This window comes from Otolemur garnettii, unplaced genomic scaffold, assembly GCF_000181295.1.
Source record: "Otolemur garnettii isolate 467f Iridium unplaced genomic scaffold, OtoGar3 scaffold00019, whole genome shotgun sequence".
Lineage (NCBI taxonomy): Eukaryota > Metazoa > Chordata > Mammalia > Primates > Galagidae > Otolemur > Otolemur garnettii.
In genome coordinates, this window is record NW_003852414.1 from 13,198,971 (window position 1) to 13,219,388 (window position 20,418).

Sequence of the window (20,418 nt, forward strand, 5' to 3'; positions counted from 1 at the left end):
TTCCCCCAAGATCTTTCTCTTGGTGTTCAGAGCTGGGTTAACTGTGGTGCAAGAGGCCTAGCTGTCTGCCTGTCTTGATTTTTGACATGCCTGCCTTATTAAGCTTTTCACTTCTGCCTTCTTATTTAAAATGAGATGTGTGACTCTTCCCTTCCCTTGAGGTCATTGTAGGCTTACTAAATTGGCCTAATTTCAATATTGCTGTTTCTCAGGGAATAGTGAGATCCAAAGAAAGGCAGAAAGACAGGGGAACAGACAGTCAGTGGAGCAGTCAGAACACATGTAACTTTATTATCAAGTTCACCATCTTATCTGGACATAGTTCATGGTGTCCTCAAACCATTACAGTACTAACATTAAAGATCACTGATCATACATTACCATGATGGATACAATAACAATGAAAAGAAAGTTTGAACCATTGCAGGAATTGTCAAAGCATGGCACAGAGACTTGAAGTGAGTGTGTGCTCTTGGAAAAATGACACCAATAGACTTATGTATGACTCAGAACTGTCACAAACCTTTAGTTTGTAAAAAGATGCAATGACCTGTGGAGCATCATAAAGCAAAGTGCAGTAAAAATGAGAAATGTCTGCATTGCTGCCTGCATTTTGCAGAGGAGTAAGCCTGAGAAGTTAAGAAACCCAGTGTCACAGCTATCAAGTGCTCTGTCCTCGAAGTCAGTTTTCTTTGTATGACATCAGTTCAGGTACACCCACTGCCCCCTCTTCCAGCCCGTGGGACAGTTGTCAGTGAAGATTCTCACCTGGCCATTGCTTTGTTTCACTAGAAGTCTTCACAGCTTTATCCTACCCTTCTTTAGTGAGAATAGTGATTATAATGTCACCAGGGGTGTCCCACCTTTGGCCTGTGGGCTGCATGCAGATTATTGGAGGCCTGTTTTGCTTGTCTGTGGTGGGAGATGTGATAATTCTGCACAGACCTTTTCTTTGCTCATCAGTTTTCATCAATGTATGTGCATTTAATTTGTGGCCCAAGACAACTCTTCTTCCAACATGTGGCAGAAAAATAAAAGCTCAGCCCCTCCTGTAAGCAACTTAGAGAAATAGTTCTAGATGATCATTCATAGTCCCACAATAAGCTGTGTTTTTTCTCTTCAGAAAAGAATATGTCTAGCTATTTTTTGGCATCATTGACTATAGAGATAAGTTTGTCCCTGAGTATGTGACTGTTGTGAAATATTGCCTTTACAGAAAGAATACAAGAAAGACCTAGAGTCAGAAATTAAAGGGAGAGGAATGCAAGTTGGCACTGACACCCTCGAAATACAGCGTGCCAAGAAAGCTACAGAGATGGCGAGTGAGGTGAGCAGGGGGAAAGACACAGACCCGGAAATTCATGTTTTGGAACTTAACAAATCATATTAACAATTTCATTTCTACATGGAATTTCTCAAAGCTTTGTGGCTAGTTTCACAGTTTGGAATGGAAACCATTCTAAAGCGTGACGCATATTTGGAAATTGACCTTTTTTGCTTTGCTCGTGTCCTTGAAATGCATCAAAGGAAACGTGGGGGAAGACACTTTAATGCAGAAAATACACACACCCCACACATATAACCTCCTCCACTATGCACTTCATTCCTTAGTGCAACAAAGTTCGTGTTCATCTAGGCTATAAAAATGTTTTTGTGATTTTTTTCTTTCCTTTAAGGATGCCTCATGGACTGGTGGGCATATCTGTGTTTTTAGCTTTTGAGCAGAATTTGGAAATCACACATTGAGATTAACATGAGAAGGATAGTCATTTCTGTGTGATTGTGTATTTTTGAAAATGTCCCCTCTCAACTTCTTCATCACATGTGACATTTCTGCAGAGTCAGCACTTTGGGATGAGGTCTACCGCATCCTGAATGACCAGCCATGTTCACTCTTCCGACCCCATTTTCCTCTTCAGCAGCAGGATGTTAATTTGGAAGTTTGGTTTTAGATGCTGTGATATGATAGATGTCTCATCACAGCATGGGGACGTGGGAGTTGGAGTATATGTGTATCTTTCTTTTTTCTTTTCTCTTATTTTTTGAGACAGAGTCTCACTATGTTGCCCTCAGTAGAGTGCTTTGGCATCATAGCTCAGAGCAACCGCAAACTCTTGGGCTTAAGTGATTCTCTTGTCTCAGCTTCCCAAGTAGCTAGGACTATAGGTGCCTACCACAATGCCTGGCTATTTTTGTTGTTGTCATTGTTGTTTAGCAGGCCTAGGCCGGGTTTGAACCTGCCATCCCTGGTGTATGTGGCTGGTGCCCTAGCCACTGAGCTACAGGCTCTGCGCCTATATGTGTATTTTTCAAAGGAAATTCCCAGAAATGGTTGTGTACCTCTTGAACTTCCCAGTGATTCAGAGAATATACAAGGATCACTGCAATGAGGAGTACTTGGGATGAGATGATCTGAGAAGTGTATGGGACCAGAAAGCTGGGGTGTAGCTTACTTAACAGCTGGTGCCCATGCCCACTTATTTCTGGCTGGTTAGGTAGAAATACCAGTTCTGGGGTGCCTCTGAGCTGTTATGTGACCCTTGCCCTTACAAGGAGCTGATGCAGAAATGACTCCCATCACCCAGTAAGTGTGCCTTCACCCATCCCTTTCCCCCTCTCCCTTGTTTGATTTCCACTGAGTCTTCTGGTTAGTTCCAGTTTAACAGAGAGCACATGTGCTGTTCACTTTTCTTATTCTTTAGATATTCCTCTTAGGTTAATGATCTCCAGTGCCACCCAAATTGCTATGAAAGACATTAATTCATCTTTTTTATGGTTAAGTAGTATTCCATGCTATGCATATACATTTTGTTAATCTCCTCATGCTTTGCTGGGCACTTGGATTGCTTCCACAGTTTTGCAGTTGTAATTGTGTGGTAACAAAACATTTGCATGCAGGTGTCATTTTGATAAAACGACTCCTTTATCTCTTTTGTGTAGATACCCAGTAGTGGGATTGCTGGATCGAATGGTTGGTCTACTTTTAGTTCTTTGAGGAATTTCCAAACTATTTTCCACAGAGGTTGTGCTAATTTGCAGTCCCACTGGCAGTGGATACGCGTTCCTTTCTCTCTGCATTGATGCCAGCATCTGTTTTTTTTTAATTTTTAATAAAAGCCACTCTAATGGATGAGGTGGTATCTCACTGGGGTTTTGATTTGCATTTTCCTGAAAATTAGCAATAATTAATTTATCAAGTCCTATTCATTTATTTTGGTTGTTGACCTCATTTGTATCTTCCTCATAAATTATTTGCTTAGGCTGATACATAGATCTAGAAAATTTTTCCTGTATTTTCTTCAATAATTCTTATGGTTTCATGCCTTACATTTAAATCTTTTATCCATCTTGAATTGATTTTTGTGAGTAGTGAGAGATATGGATCCTCTTTCATTCTTTTGCACGTGGCTATGTAATTTTTCCTGTACCATTTATTGAATAGGGCTTATTTTCCCCAGGGAGTATTGCTTTTTACTTTATCAAAAATCAATTGGCTATATATGGATGGCTTTCTATCTGGGTTGTCTGTTCTGATCCATTGGGCTGTGTCTCTATTTCTGTGCCTATACCATGCTGTTTTGGTTACTATAGCTTTATAGTATAGTTTGAAGTCTAATGATGTGATGCCCCAGATTTGTTCTTTTTGCTTAAGATTGCTTCGGCTATTTGTGCTCTTTTCTGGTTTCAATTGAAGGGGAAAATTATTTTTTTCTAGATGTATAAAATATGATGTTGATATTTTGATGGGGATTATGTTCAATCTGTAAATCACTTTGAGTAGCATGGACATTTTAACAGTGTTGATGCTACCTATCTCTGAGTGTGATAACGTTTTTCCATTCATTTGTGTATTCTGTAATTTCTTCCTCAGTGTTTTAAAGTTCTCTTTATAGAGCTCTTCCACCTCTTTGGTTAAGTAGATTCCGAGGTATTTTATCTTTTTGTAGGTATTATGAATGGTATTGAGTCCTTGATCTGATGCTCAACTTGACTGTTACCAGAGTACAGAAATGTTACTGATTCATATACACTGATTTTATAACCTGAGTCTTGGCTGACTTTATCAATTCCAGGCATCTTGGTGGAGTCTTTGAGGTTTTCCAGATATAAGATCTTATCATCAGTGAATAGCAATTGTTCTACCTCTTCTTTCTTGATTTGGATATCGTTTATTTCTTTCTCTTGCCTGACTGTTCAGGCTAGGACATCCAGTATTATGGTGGATAGAAGTGGTGACAGTGGGCAGTGAGCCTGACGGGTTTTCCTTTGTATCTTATTTAATGTTTTTACCTCATCATGGTTTGGAGTTCCTTCTGCATGTTGATTTTGGCCAGTCTGATGACTGTGTATCTTGGTGATTGCATCTTTGCAATGAATATGCCAGGTGTTCATTGAACTTCTTATATCTGGATGTGTAAATCTCTAGTAAGATCAGGAAAGTTTTTCTCAATTATTCCCCCAAATAGGTTTTCTAGTCCCTGTGAGTTTTCTTCTTCACCTTCAGGGATGCCAGTGATTCTCATATTTGGCCATTTTACATAATCCCATATTCTTACAGGCCTTGTTCATTCCTCTTAAATCTTTTTTCTTTATTTTTGACTGATTGACTTAATTTGAAAGAGTTGTTTTCAAGTTCTGAAATTCTTTCTTGTGTCTGGTTTAGTCTGTTCTTAAAAATTTCCATTGTGCTTGCTTTTTTTTTTTCTTCTTATGATATTTTTTTGTATGAGTTCTGAGCATCAGCTTTGGGGTGTTATGTAGTTTGAAGTTTGGTGATGGGAAGCCTTCAGATTTGCTTAATATGTCTATCTCTTTAATAAATTTTTCATTCATTTTCTGAATCATTTTTCTGGTTTCTTTGAGTTGTTTTCTCATTTTCTCTTAGATTTCATTGAGCTTCCTTATAGTCCATATTTGGAATTCTTTATCTGTAATTTTAACATTTTCATCTTAGTTGGGATCCAGTGCTAGAAAGCTTGTGTCGTGTCCCCTTTGGGGGTGTCCTTTTGCTCTGATTCTTTATAGTTCTGGGGTTTTTGCGCTGATTCCTCTCATCTGGAGCAGCTTTCATGTTTCAGGACCAGGCCTCACTCCCCATCCCCCTGCTCTGCACTCTCCCTCCTCCAGGCAGGAGCTGAAACTAGCTATGCTTCCCCATGATGGTAGTGCCAGCTGGGAGCCTCCTTGTCCAGGATTCCACTCTAGCTGAGAGCGTGGCCTTCCTGTGTGGGGAGGGTGCTCTATAAGTGCGCTATAGCTCAGATCCAGACTGCATTCCCCTTTCAGTTCTGCCCACGTGGACTTCTTCCCTCTGGAGATTAGTTCCTACATCACTCTTCTGGGCCCCAACCAATACTATTGAGATCTGGGGTCTTGGGATCTAGCCTGCTGCCCCTGTCCCTGGGTCCCCAAAGATCAGTTCCTGTGAATCTCAGACAGCTCTGGCCCCACTAGCAGACTTTCCCACTTGGTGGGACCACCTCAGCCCCTCCCCTGGTGGCTGCTCCCAGCAGCCTGGTCCTTTGACCCCTCCCCTACCTTACCAGCTTTTGTTGAGCCTGAGGGCAAGTTCACCCAACCCAGCCCCACCCAGTCACACTCCAACCCTCCCTCCATCAACCCTTCCACCATCCCCCTCTGCTGTGGTGGAGAATAAGGAATCCCTTTGGAGTTCCAGTCCCCATCCACCACCTAGTACTTCTCCTGAGGGGCTAGAGCTGGTCACAGGCCCCCCCAAAACACTGTAGCTTGTTGCTTCCAGCAACCACCATCTACTGACAGGGAGGTCAGTTTGCATGCCCTTTACAACATTTAGTGATTCAGTCACATAGTGTGGGGTTGACTCTTACCCATAAGCACCACCTTATCACAGGGATTAAACTGGGTGTGCTGGTATAATTCACACTGTTAAAAAGATCACAGACATGGGAAAAGACCACAGGGATGTCCCTCACATCACAGGGAGACAGGGAATCTGTCCACATACATAGCTCACCACTGGTATAGCCTACAGACAACTACCCACTGCAAACCACCAGACTAAGGATATCTATAACCAAGGATCCTTCCAGAGCCTACGCCACTATCAAAGCACCCACTAGCAAAGTCAAAGGTTTGACTGTATCTGTACCTAACATATGCTACAGATATGCCCTCATGAGTTGGAGAGCTGGGAAACCCTATTTAAACAAAAGAAAATCCCAAAAGCATTCTAGCTTAGGCAAGAGGGTAAGACTAAAGAGAAAGCAGATAATTTATTGTTCTTATGACTAGACATGGTCCTGACACAGAAGTGACATCATAGTTGTTCGGCACAGTTTTTCTGTATGTCTCATAGCAACAGTACAGTAGTTCTTAGGCATGGCTTGGTCTAGGACTCAAGTAATGAGATGCAGTTGCAGTTCCTATCTTTCAGTTCTCAGGTAGGCTTTCTTCTCCTGTTTTCAAAGAGACTCCCAGCTGCTCTGGCGGCTGCATCCCTCTTCATTCATGTCCAGGAGAAAAGAGAAAGTCTCTTCTAATATGTTATATGGGAAAAGAAATGCATTCACACCTGCAGCAATCATGCAGGGTGAGGAATGGGAAATAATGATTTATTTCAGCTCAACAAAGCTCGAATCTAGTCCAGTCTCACCCAAGCTCAAAGGTGGATAATGGCAGAGCAGCAAGTTGCCCCCTGGGAGATCAGGGAGCCAACAAAGGGCAAAGAAAGGTGAATTCCAGGGAAGCAACCAACACTTTAATTCACTGCAGAGTAAAAAGCAGCAATATAATCACTTTTCATTGACGTTTATCAACTGGGTTACACATGTAATACTAATATGAAACATGCTATATGAAAACATGTGAAGTCTACCATATTGAAATATAAAAATTTCCCCTTGGCTATCTCTGTTTTCTTTCTTAATCCAGGTCAGTAGCAAAAAGCCTTCTGATTACTTGTGACTATGTCATCCCAAGTCACGTTTCGAGCATAAGTTAAAATTTTTTCTTGTTATATAGAAATAAAAGAAATACAAGTCTAACTTGATTCCAAAAGACATGATCCTGATGTAAAAATGACATTGAAGTTGTTCAACACACAGTGTCTCAGATGGTTGGAAAGTCCTGACTGTTTGTTTCATTTTCTGCAGAAAGACTATAAAAGGGATCTGGAGACTGAAATTAAGGGGAGAGGAATGGAGGTGAACACAGACACTCTTGATGTCCAGAGAGCTAAGAAAGCATCCGAAATGGCCAGCCAGGTAAGGAAATAGTGAGATTAAAGATTTTAAAGCAAGCACATTGAATCAAATGTAGAAGGAATGTAAATGTTATTTCCACATGGGTAGCTGTGATATCCAAGCCTGTAAATACCAACATTGCTATTGAAGGTTAAACAAAATCCTAAGATTTGTTTCCCTATTCTTTTAGAAACAATATAAGAAAGACTTAGAAAATGAAATTAAAGGGAAAGGAATGCAGGTGAGCATGGATATCCCAGACATACTTCGAGCCAAGAGGGCATCTGAAATCTACAGCCAGGTTGGTAGAGAATGAGGATGCTTAGAATCACGTGTTCTAACATCTGATCACCATATACTTGGTGTGTGTCCAAGATGTATATCTTTTTTAAAGGGCAGTGCTTTCGAATTTAGTATACTTCTTTATTAAGAAACCGTTGGCCAAACTTGATCCACTTTACCAATGAAAAGGACAACTGTTATAGGTTTAATTCAACAGACATTCATGGAGTGTCCAAAGCCTCTCTATTGGGACCCCTTGTTTTGAGTTTGAGGACATTTTTGACTTTTTTTGTTTCCTTTTTCTTTTTGCTTCATTGCATGCATGGCTTCAAATCCTCATTGCTCATACTATAAAGGAAGAGTTACAAATGATTTGTGTTTGAACTATTTCATAATGAATGTTGTTATTAAGATAATCAGCTCTAAATAAAACTAATGGCAGCTAAAACTGCTCAAGGTATAAGGTGAAATTTGACATTAACTAAACATTAAGAGCTGTTTTACCTATAAAATTTAGATTTGCCGGGGTGGTGCCTGTGGCTCAAAAAGGTGGGGCACTGGCCCCATATGCCAGAGGTGGCAGGTTTAAACCCAGCCCTGGCCAAAAAAAAAAAAAAAATTTAGATTTGCCAAATATACTTGTCACATATTCTTTAAAAAAACTGTAGTGTGGGAGAAATAATAACTACAAAAGAAAATCATAGATGAAGATATTTATAAGCTCTGATTTAGACAAAAACATTATTTAGTGAATAAGATTTTTGCTATAGAATTTACATGAAGAAGAATGAACCCCAGTGGGGGGGAAAACAGTAATGAGGCATTAAAAAATTAAAATTATTTTAGAAAATTGACCATGGAATTAAATTTGATTAATGGAATTTGTACCAAAAGTAATTTTCAACAAATTTTGGTGAAATTTATTAAAATTCTGGCTCAAGCATAAGCCAAGTTAGATAACAATACATTTAACTTTAAGGGATTTTAATCCCTTTAGAGGACAATGGGATCCTTAAGAGGATGCAGTGATGCTGTGGTACATTTCAACCTGAATAGTAGTTGTCTTTTTTCATAAACACCAGCATGTCATCATGGTTCATTAACTTCACTGTCTTTGGAACCAGAATGCCTGGTTTTAACTGTAGCTCTGATGTACTCTGTCTAGTTCTTCAGTTTCCCCATCTGTAAGAGGGCGGGGATAATAACAGTATCTGCTGGTGGGTTGATTAAGGGAGTTAATGTGTTAAGTGTTCAGAATAATGGCCATTACACAACATTTACTATGTAAGTGCTGGCGCTCCTATAAGGAATTGCCCAGCTTGTATTAGAACTTAGAGTAGTGCATTTAGTGGATAGAAAATTGAGATTTTTATCCTGAATACAAAGTACTAGGGTATTTCCTTTGACCAAATGGATCTTTACCTGAAGTAGGAAGCAAAGATAAAAATCCAGAAGCATCAAAGAGCCAGGCTACTTGCAGGAGTTATGGTGCCATTTGGACAGGAACTCATATGCTTAGGAATGAGTGGATCATGAGGGGCCAGCCCTCCAAGGTGGACCCGGGTGGCACCATAGCCTGAGCAGGTCTGGTGGACTGAGTGCTCACTCTGTTTTCTTTCTTTCTTTCTTTTCTTTCTTCTCTTTCTTTCCTTTCCTTCCTTTCTTTGTTTTCCTTTCTTTCCCTCCTTCCCTGTCTCCCTTCCTCCTTCCCTCCCTTCCTTCCCTTCCTGCCTCCACCCCTTCCTTCCCTCCATTCCTTCCTTCCCTCCCTCCTTCTCTCCCTTCCCTCCCTCTTCTCCCTCCCTTTCTCTTTGTCATCCTGGATAGAGTGCTTTGGCATCATAGCTCACAGCAACCTCAGTCTCGGGCTCAAGTGATCCACTTGCCTCAGCCTCGCAGGTAGCTGGGACTATAGGCACCCATTTATGCCTGGCTACTTTTTTAGAGACAGGGTCTTGCTCTTGCTCAGGCTGGTCTTGAACTTGTGAGCTTAGGCAATCCACTGGCCTCGGCCACCCAGAGTGATGGGATTACAGGCATGAACCACCGTTCCCAGCTGCTTCCTTTATTTTTGCTGTTGCCTCAACAACTGCTTTGAATCTTAAGATATTTAGAGCCATGTGGTAGAATAGAATTGGGAAAAAGGGTATTGTTGTCTGTGTTGCTTTGTCTCTGTCTCTCTCCCCCTCACTCCCTTTGCCACAGTTTCAGATTCATAATAATTGTTTATATTTTTAGAAAAAGTACAAAGATGAAGCAGAGAGGATGCTTTGTAACTATTCCATTGTGGCAGATACCCCTGAAATTCAGAGAATTAAAACTGCTCAGCAAAACATTAGTGGGGTGAGTAGCCACTAAGTCTTCTTAGTTGCCGCCTTGGAAGTTTATGTTTGGTAGCAAATGGTCTTTTGTCCTCCTTCTCCAATATTCTTGCTGTATTATTTGAATTTTATGTCAAATGTATTACCTACATTCCTTTAAAATAATAATCATCTTACAAATTACGATCTATCATGATTGTTTTAGAGTTAAACATTCAAATTTTCCTCCTTGGTACTGTTGACAGTTATGAACTAAATTTTAAAATTTAACTCAGGAAAGAGGTCTTCATCGTCCCCATAGATTTTACTTTGAAGATGAAAACATCGTATGAAGTGATTTTCTTTCTTGTCCCTAATTATCTGCAGTGAGAATGATGTAGGGGGATTCACTAATTTGTAACCAACTCCTAAACTTCCATATTTTCACTTTGAGGAATAGTAATTACATCAGCACAGTGTTTCCTTGATATGTGAACTTGACTTCTGTTCTAAAATTATAAAAATTGACCACACAGTCAATACTGTCATGTAGAATTAGCTCAGTCGTTTAGCAGGTGAGCAAACCTTATCAAAACGTAAATACTATTTAGTTTGAGGACTTCTGGAATATTCTCTACTTTCTAATTAACTGGCAAGCTCTTGCCTCAAGGTGTGCTGGTCAGGTGCGTATTTTCACCAGGTGGGCCAGGGTATGCTGAGAAATGGACAGAAGTCTGAGAAAAGTCTCTCTAGAACTCAACCTGTAGGTCATGACCCCTACAACCCTCAGAAAACACATCCTGCATATCAGATATTTACATTACGATTCCTAACAGCAGCAAAATTACAGTTAAGAAGTAGCCACGAAAATAATTGTATGGTTGGGGGTCACCACAACATGAGGAACTATATTACAGGGTCGCGGCATTAGGAAGGTTGAGAACCACTGCTCTAGAAGGATCTGGGAGAAGAGGCCATTTTGGCCCCTCCATCCTGTGATTTTATGCCATTCCAGATTTCTAGTTTTGGGAGGCAAACATCTCTCCTTCTTTGCTCTCCCACTATCACTGGAGCCGACCGGATTACCAAATGTCAAGACAGGGAGTAATTCTGTCCTCAAAAATGCTTCTTAAAATTTCTCAGTTTTTCTGTAGAGCACTCTTGTTTTTTACTGTGCTTTGTATTTGACAGTAGTGGGTGTTGGTAGTTGGAGACACGTGGGAAGATTAACCAGTACGTGGAAGATGAGGAAAATAGACTTTGAATTAATGTTGATATTGACAACAGACCTAATATTTGAAAAAAAAAACGAGGGGCATCTTTGTATTTGGGGAACAGCAATTGCTTAAAATTTTATGCTGTTTATGATAAATGCTTAGCGAGCCTTTGTAATATGTGCTTTGATTTTTCTCAAATACACAGGTGGCATGTATTTATATTTGATAAAACTCTGGTTTGCCAATTTATATTCATAAAGCAAATAATATGCAGCTAAGTAAGGCAGCAGTCATGCTCTAGAACATGGTATTAGATGGCTACATGTAAGATTATGGGATATGAAACCAAAGTTGGACATGTATTACCATAATAGATTGCTAAATATAATATTTGCACTCATAAATAGCTGAAGCTAAGTATTCACATTACTATAAAACCTGAGAAATTGTCTTGCTTTTATAAGAATCGGATCTGCAACTTGAATTCTGACAACCTTTTAGTTATTCTCTTCCTTCTCTTATAATAAAGGTATTTTATAAAAAAGAAGTGGGAGCTGGATTAGCAGTAAAAGATACTCCAGAGATTGAACGTGTGAGGAAAAACCAGCAGAATATCAGTTCAGTAAGTCCTCTCTGGCATTCATTATCCTTTCCAAAAGCAAACAGAAGCTCGATGAGTGTTTTTATTTTCTCGACTCCACTGACTGCTCTTCTTTTCTTCTTCACTTTATTGAATGGCTCTTACATCAAATAGCAAAGGCCTAACTTTTTGCAGGAAAACTATAGCCTCGTTCCACTTGACTCTGAAGCAGTGTTTCATTTTGATAGATCATCGTGAAGACGAGAAAGGTCATTTTAATGAAAGCTTGGATTGGATTCCATCTCTTTGAACAGAATCTTAAGTATATTAAATTTTGCAGAGAAAGGAGAGATCCCAACTTCTCTCCGCAACTTGCAGGCAGAAATTTTACCCTGATAGAATGATGAAAGGCCTCAAAACAGCTATTTGCTGGCTTAAACAGAGGTTTAGACTTGAAAAAGAAAATAATCATTACCAGTACATTTCTGTCTCACCTCAGTCATATTTCTGAGCTTTCCCTGAGATACATTTCTGCCCATATTTCTGTTTCCAAGACCCATTTACTTTCTACTTGTACAGCAAAGAAAATCACACCCCTTCACAAAGAATTGTAAAATAACTGACTCTCCACTTACTTTTGGGCTGGGGGGAAAGGTGGAGGAGGTGCTTAATGTACAATTAACGGTATTTTCCATTCAGCTCTTGACATTTGCAGTAGATAATTGCCCTCCTTACCAATAGGCATTCTGCCATGGATATTTAGCATGCAGTAGACCCTCTGTGAGTTGACCACTCAAGGGACCGTAACAAACTGGTCAAAATACAGAGGTGGCCTACCGTACTGATATGTACATGTGGTGCATGTCTAGTCTGTGAAACTTAGGTCAACTGAAGGAGCTATGGAGGGTCTGCTGTATTTAGTTTCTTGTTGAGGACGTAAAAAGGATTCTTTCCTTAAATCCTCTTTTCTGACTTAACTCTTCACCTTCACCTTTGGACTTAATTCCTTCCAGAACTACTGTGTTTCCCCGAAAATAAGATACTGTCTTATGTTTATTTTTTCTCAAGAAGACACACTAGGGTTTATTTTCAGGGGAGGTCTTATTTTTATTAAGTATCATACAACAATCTACATTTATTCAAATACAGTGAAGTCATCTTCTTCTGGAACCTGACGGGGGAGCCGACCTTGTTGGTGGGGCTGGTGCTAGTGAGGCCTCCTTTCCTCTAGCCGTTTGCCCATGTGCAATAGGATGCCTGTGACCACGGTTACCAGACACGCACCTGCGCAAGTGCGAATGGCTCAGAGAAAGGAGCTGTGGTAGATAAAAGGTATTCCAGTCTTCCTTACAGCTCCGCTCAGTGCCAAAATGCATGGCATAGCTATGCAGATACGCTGCATAGCCACGCCCATCACTAGGTCTTATTATCAGGGTAGGGCTTACATTTAACAAATGCATAGAAATCCTGCTAGGGCTTATTTTGGGGGTAGGTCTTATTTTCAGGGAAACATGGTATTCTGAAGGTGACCCAAGTAGAACTGCTTTGATGAGACTTGTCCTTGGGTAACCTTGAATGTTTTGAGAATACGAGCAGGTGTTAGCATTTCTGGAGATAGCAAGTGGGAAAGGCAGGGGTGTCATAGCAAAACATGTTTCAGAATAAAAAAGAAATATGAAGAGTACGAGTGCAATCAGATCTCTGTAGCATGCATGAAGCTATCTGCCGAAGAAGCAGAAGGAGAAAATAAAGGTATTTTATAAAAAAGAAGTCGGAGCTGGACTAGTCATCAGTGACACTCCAGAGAGTGGCGATGTGTAAATGTGTCCCCCACCAGGGTGAGGGCCCGTGTCAGGCAGCATTCAGGTCTGGTAGAAAATTAGGTTGGGAGAGAAGTATAAAATGTTTGTTTCTTTCGCTTGAGAGTGATGCTATTTGAAATATACCCATCAGTCTACTGTGATATAATATTATAAATGTTCTATAGCGCACAATTCTATAGCCTACGGTGCAATGACTGTGCCATTTTGATGAGTTTAGAGTCGTATGAAAAACAAAAATGTTCATTTTTAATCATGTTTAGCTTCTCACCTGAGGAAAATCACACAAAGTGGGAACACCGATGTCATTTCTTTTCTCCGCATCCCGCGGTCTCTTCCAGCAAACAGTAAATACACAGTTCCGTAATCTCTACAAGGTTGGGCCGTAAACTTCTGCTTAGTATTCAAATGGAAAGTTGCCCTTTCAAGATTAGCTAGATCTGTCAAACCGAGATATGACTCTCTAACATTTAAAGATCTCGACATTTTCCACCTCCAGAGTACAAGCCTTTTAGCTATTAGCTCTCTGTGTTAAGAACTATTTTTGAATTTTATTTAGAGGTAGCCTTTCTCTGTGAACTTTCCATTTAACTGTTTTGGGTGTGGACTGTCAGCATTGTTGCACCTATTAAATCCATAGACTCTATGTAGATGATGTGTGAGGTACTGTTTCTTTATGACAGTCAGCGTGGATTTCAGCCTTCAGCATTTGAAGCATTATCAAGCGATTTCTGAAACATGGTTTGTGCAGCTTTAGGTCTTTGCAGAATTTCAACGTAGGTCTCTTAAATACAGCCTCTACTTCCGTGTATGTATATCTGAACGTGTCTTTTTTCTCAAATCCAATCTTCATGAACTTCAGATAGACGTAGTAAAATACCATCTGAAGTGATGGCATCACTAATTATTTTGTTAACTTCAAAGAGCTATTTCTTGTCCCATGCAAAACTGGGTGCTGGGATTACCATTTGCCTGGTGGATTTTCTTCTAAGTACATTTGAAGGGAGAACTTAAAAGAAGTGGCTGCTTGGATAAAGATGGGCTTTTCATAACATGATTGTGTACATAAAAGACACCCCCTGACTTTCTGGCTCTGACCCGTCCTGTAGTGATCAGGGCTCAGTGCTCTGTCTGTCTACATTTCTCTCTGTCTTCTTCTATCTCTTCTTTGAGTGGTCCCTTTATTTTTTCCCTAATTCTAAATTACATGTGTGTTCTCACTCAGACAAGCAGTGTTCTCAAGACTGTGTGACCGAAACAATTTAACTGTTGCCTTTAAATACATGTTAAATTTTAATTACCTCATTAATAGATAGAAACTGGTTTTTTTGGATAGGAAATCATAAGTTGTTATCTCTGTTATTTAAGATAATTTCCAAGGTTTCATCATGCTTCTGCCTAATGATAAAATTTATTTTCAGTAGATAATACTTGCTTATTTTAATTAAAAAACTTTTCCAGTGGTAGATAGGTGAATAGATAGGATCTTATTTATGCCTTTGGATAAAGGAATCCTGAAAACGTCAGCTAAAATAAAAAAAATTGTGTTCCCCATGAAGGAAAAGTAATGTTGGAATTACAAAAAATCAATTATGCAGTAGTTACAAAGGAAGAATTGTTAACTATTTTTAAGCCTTGTGTAAGATGAAATTAACATCATATTCTTATAAATTATGCAGGTGAAATACAAAGAGGAGATTAAACAGGCAACAGCCATTTCTGATCCTCCAGAGCTGAAGAGAGTGAAAGAAAACCAGAAAAACATCAGCAATGTGATCATATTTCCTTAAGTATTTTTTTTTCTATTTTATTGGATACCAGTGTATAATAAGGGTATAACACCTGTACAGGTAAAATTCCACTACAGTGAATACCATTGCAAGGTCAGTTCCTTAAAAGTGAAGATAACATTTTACACAATTTTACATCCTGCAATACCCCTAGTGCTTTGTGTACATTAGTTTATCAAGGAAATGTGTTATTGAAAGTCTACTTTGTTCTTGTTGTTGGGAGATTTCAAAGATGAGTAAGATACCCTGAGCTCAGGGGCCATGCATATTCTCAAGATTGCCAGGGGGAAACAGGCACAGGAATATATAACTATTTTGAATTAAGTGCTGTAACAATAACTAATACTGGCTGGCTGCTTACTGTGCTTTCTGATAGATAATAGATACTTTGCATCTATTATCTCGTTTAACCATAAGCATTAATATCTCTTGCAAAGTGCTGGGGCAACAGAGAGAAGGAAGGTTATTCAGTGGGAGAAAGGAATAGGCTTTGGGGAAGGACACATGTTGGAATTAGATCTGGAAGAATCAGTCAAGGTTTGGGTGGATTTTGTGAGGAAAGGTATTCCTGGCAGAGCAGACCAAGTATGTTCAGGATCACGGGCCTGTTCAGAAAGGAGAAGTTTTAGAGTGTTAAGTGCTTAGAGTAAAAGATGGCAGGAGATGATGGTGGAGAGGACAGTGGTACCTGAACTGAGTCCTATGCTCTCCCCCAAATGCAGTTCAGGTACCATGTGGCATTCAAAAATTTTGTAAGTTGGGTGGCGCCTGTGGCTCAGTGAGTAGGGCGCCAGCCCCATATACTAAGGGTGGCGGGTTCAAACCTGGCCCTGGTCAAACTACAACAAAAAAGTAGCTGGGTGTCATGGCGGGCACCTGTAGTCCCAGCTACTTGGGAGGCTGAGGCAGAATCACCTAAGCCCAAGAGCTGGAGGTTGTAGTGAGCTGTGACACCACAGCACTCTACCATGGGTGATAAAGTGAGACTCTGTCTCTAAAAAAAAAAAAATTGTAAGTAGTCCATCAATGGCTCATGATTAAATTGTTTTAATGTTTACCTTCTTTTAAAAGAAGGGTTATGAGGGTTAACTAGTCTTCAATTTCTGGTAGAAACTTAATGCTTTCTTGAAATAACTTTATTTAAATCTAATAGTTTATTTAATGAAAAGTAACACTATAACAATATAGGTCCTAGTTACTTATCTGCTGTGGCATATGGAAAGTGGGAGTTAGGTCTTTAAACAGATAGTGCCTGTTAGACACATAGCATGTTTGTGAGTGGATGAATGGATGCCATGAAAATTCTCCCTGGCCAATTTTTGTCCAAAATTACATCCACTGGAAATTGTAATAGTTTCTCTATATTGGTAATAACAGTCTGTTATTCAGGTTTTTCCCCTTTGAGCTTTATCCAGAGTGATCTTTCCTTGAGTCTTGTCATCAGTAGAGATTAAATGGAAACTTTGTTCTTGTTAACTCAGTCATCCCAGTTGCAAGAATCCGCCTAATCTCTTGACTTAAAAGCTTGACTTTTGCCTGTCAAAAATTAAATTGATGGCCGAAAATTAATTTGATGGCCTTGTCATTCTGTTCTTCCATGGTGATACTCACTTATTTCTTGGTGTGTTGTGAAATTGCTGGGAAGGATGACCACAGACAAGGGAGTCCGATATCCCAGCTAAGATAGAACACTGCTATGCAGTAAGTCAGGGAAATTTCCGTGGTCCCTGGTCAGAGTCAGGGCTTCCAAGGTTAGAACTTCTTAGAGAAGGAAGGAGGGTACAGGAACCTCTGTACAATGAACCTTCTGTAGTCATGTGACATTTCCTTTAATTTGTGCCAATACTTTGGGACATCTTTATTCCTCATAATCTCAAACTGTCTTGCATCTTACCTCCCAGCTCCAGTATAAAGAGCAAAGCTACAAGGCCACTCCGGTAAGCATGACCCCAGAGATAGAGAGAGTGAGGAGGAACCAGGAGCAGCTGAGTGCTGTAAGTTGTTTCTGTTTCTTTTTTCTTTTTTTTTGAGATAGAGTCTCACTTTGTCGCCCTTGGTAGAGTGCTGTGCCATCCATAGCTCATAGCAACATCCAACTCTTGGGCTCAAGCGATCCTCTTGCCTTAGCATCCTGAATAACTGGGATTACAGGCACCTGCCACAAGGCCCAGTTATTTTTAGAGATAGGTCTCCCTCTTGCTCAAGCTAGTCTTGAACTCATAAGCTCAAGCTGGTCTTGAACTCTCGAGCTCAGGCAATCCACCCTCCTTGGCCTCACAGAGTGTTAGGATTACAAGTGTGAGCCACCACGCCTGACCTTTATTTTTTATTTTTTCGAGAGACAGAGCCTCACTCTTTAGCCTTGGGTAGAGCGCCATGGTGTCATCATAGCTCATGGCAACCTCAAACTCTTGGGTTCAAGAAATCATCCTGCTTCAGCCTCCTGAGTAGCTGGGACTATAGGTATCCAGCTATAATGTATATCCTCACTACAATGTCCGGCTAGTTTTTCTATTTTTAGTACACATGAGGTCTTACTCTTGCTCAGGCTGATCTCAAACTCCCGTGCTCAAGCAGTCCACCTGCCTCAGCTTCCCAGAGTGTTAGGATTACAGGTGTGAGCCACTGCTCCCAGCCTCTGTTTCCTTTTATAGTTCATCAGACTTTACATATCTTAGTTTTTAATGTGCCTGTTCAAAAGCTTTAAATGCACCGTGTGTTTGGATGCTTCTTTTCACATTCACACATCGAAGGGCATGAACTGTATGTCCAGAAAGCTCAGGACCGAGTTGCTACACCTTAGCCTTATTCAAGAGTTCTTCATTAAGCACCAGATGTGCCAGGCATCTTTCTGGCTACCAAAACACAAAGACCCATGTCCTGTCCTCATGGACCTCTTAGTTCAGTCAATAAATCTCTAAAACTGAATCCAGGTAAGGGCCTGGAGAATAGTACTTCTGTTGCCAGACTGGGAAGAAAAACCTTATCTGTTGGAACAGGTGGAAAAAAGGCCTGGCTTCACTGACTGTTCTAAGACTTAATGGCATCAAGGTGAGGATCCTTATGAATAAAATCGTTCAGTAGTCTATTGTGAATGAAGCAAATAATAGTTAACACTGATGAAGCACCTCTCCTGCATGTCGGCCCCATGAAGTCAGCACTTTTCATTTCTCTGGTTGGTAGATGTGAGAAACTGAGTCTTGGGGAGGTCAGAGGCCATGCCAGGGACCCACAGTTGGTAAAAGCAGAGCTGGGATTTGAACCCAGGCCTCTTATGATTCAGAAATACTTTCGGGCGGTGCCTCCCAAATAGTTATTTGACCTTTTCTGGATTTCTTAAAGCAACATAACAGTAGACTTTTTCTTCCCTCAAAACAGGTGATTTTGAAAAGCTTTGAAATTTAAGAGTGAGTTCTCTCTGGTGGAGATTGTCAGCCTTAGACTTGTTTATCCTTGTAATGTCCCCGGGAGGTGGCAGGAATGAGAGAGCTCTAGAAGGTCAGAGGCCTTCCCAGGCTGCTGCGTCGTCTCGGTCACTACCGTTCTCTTGTAATGATTTCATTCTGGTGTTTCTATTTTAAGCATGTTCCCTTGTACAAGGGCTGTCTGGAAAGTATCCAGCCATTGTTAATACGATCTTTCGTAGCCCACGGCTGGATACTTTCCAGACAGCCCTTGTATTTCCATTCCTTTTATTCATGGGATTTACAGTTAATTTTGATACTGAACAGCTAAGTATTTGTGGAAGTCGGACTTTGAAATGGCGCAGCCAACATCCCACACCTGCTAAGTCAGCCTGATGGGAATCTAGGCGTAGATAACAAGTAGGAAAGGCTGACGTTGCTCTCCCATGGGGGGGAAATGTATAAAAAGATAGGGTTATCGTCATCCTCTGTGGCTGTTTAGGTGGGGGCGCATTCTGCTGCCCATTAAAATTCTTCTTTATCTTCCACAGGTAAAATACAAAGGAGAGATGAAACAGGCAACTGCCATTTCCGATCCGCCAGAGCTGAAGAGAGTGAAGGAGAACCAGAAGCACGTCAGCAATGTGCGGGCACCTCGTAACTCTGTCCCCACAGCCCAGACACGTTGTCAACATGGAAAACAAGGGGTTGTGTTTACAGAATTTTCACAACCTGGAGTTCATATTCTGCTCTCGATCAACTAACAATTTATTTGAAAGCTTTCCGAGTCTTAGTTACGGTGGATGGAGTCTGGCATTGCCCATCTGGCGTTCCCCATCTCCGGCATCTCAGTGACATGCGGGATGATAGTTTTTTCTGACAGGTCGTGGTGTATCCCTCGTATCTTCTCTTCATGCTGTGATATATGTAGGTGCTGTGTTTCCTCAAAGGGAAGCAGTGGTGGCGTCTGGCATCTGGGTCCTACAACGAGTCTTTCCATTCCCTTTTCTACCTGTGTGTGGTCTTGTTCATGGGCTTCCTCCCAGCCTCCTTCTGCCCCAGTGTCTGGGAAGAAATGATAGACCTGTGCGTGGCTATTAGGTCCTATGGGGCAGGGCTATTTCAGGCTCAAGGGATCAAGGGCCTGGCAGTTCCTGCTTAGACACCAACTCATGGTCTGCTCTTAATTCCCTGTTGTTGATATAATTCACAGATGCAGTTCATGGAGAGAATCCTTTTTTTAAGGTCATTACCATATAGATTGGGTTCTTCAGAAGAGGAAATTTAGAAATCTATTGCGTTCAAAGAAATCTCTTATTCTTCAGACCTTTCAAGTCAGCCAGTTTACAAAGCAAAGACAGGTTCTTGTTTGATACTTTTCCCAATGACTATATTTTAGAGATATCCTCTTTCCTCATTGTGTTTAGAGTCATACTTGATGGGACTGACTGCCTTCCTTTCAGAAAGGAACATGGTTATCCAGAAAGAGGAATAGAGCAGCGAGAAGCCCACGGGCCTTTCAATGGATGTCCATAGTTACCCGTCTAAATGAATCCTCACAAAAGTTCTGTCCAAGTTAACTCCTAAGAAATCATGATGATATAGTCTCATTGCTAATGGGCAGGAGTATCTTTAACATCCATAGAGACATTCCATCTCATATTCCTTTGTGATTTGTGCTTGTTACAGCTTTATTGATGGTATGCTTATATATTTGAGTACATCCCCAGTGATTTGGGCACATACACCTCAGTGGGATGGAAGGACATAGATGGACTTAAGATGCCAGCATTTTTTTTTTT

The 20,418-nt window shown here is 40.6% G+C and overlaps 1 protein-coding gene across 2 annotated transcripts in view; it reads left to right on the forward strand.

Annotated features, from left to right (window-relative positions):
* Positions 1-20,418, forward strand: part of NEBL (nebulette) — a 357,606-nt gene that overhangs the window by 302,472 nt on the left and 34,716 nt on the right. Inside the window, exons 14-21 of one of the 2 annotated variants that reach the window (XM_003786766.2) lie at positions 1,217-1,327; positions 7,134-7,244; positions 7,414-7,524; positions 9,744-9,848; positions 11,552-11,644; positions 15,102-15,194; positions 17,114-17,206; positions 19,168-19,260. The exons of the other annotated variant lie outside the window; for it this stretch is intronic. Of the exons in view, the coding sequence (XP_003786814.1) occupies positions 1,217-1,327; positions 7,134-7,244; positions 7,414-7,524; positions 9,744-9,848; positions 11,552-11,644; positions 15,102-15,194; positions 17,114-17,206; positions 19,168-19,260 (810 nt within the window). The remainder of the gene's footprint in view (positions 1-1,216; positions 1,328-7,133; positions 7,245-7,413; positions 7,525-9,743; positions 9,849-11,551; positions 11,645-15,101; positions 15,195-17,113; positions 17,207-19,167; positions 19,261-20,418) is intronic. 2 annotated transcript variants of the gene reach the window in all.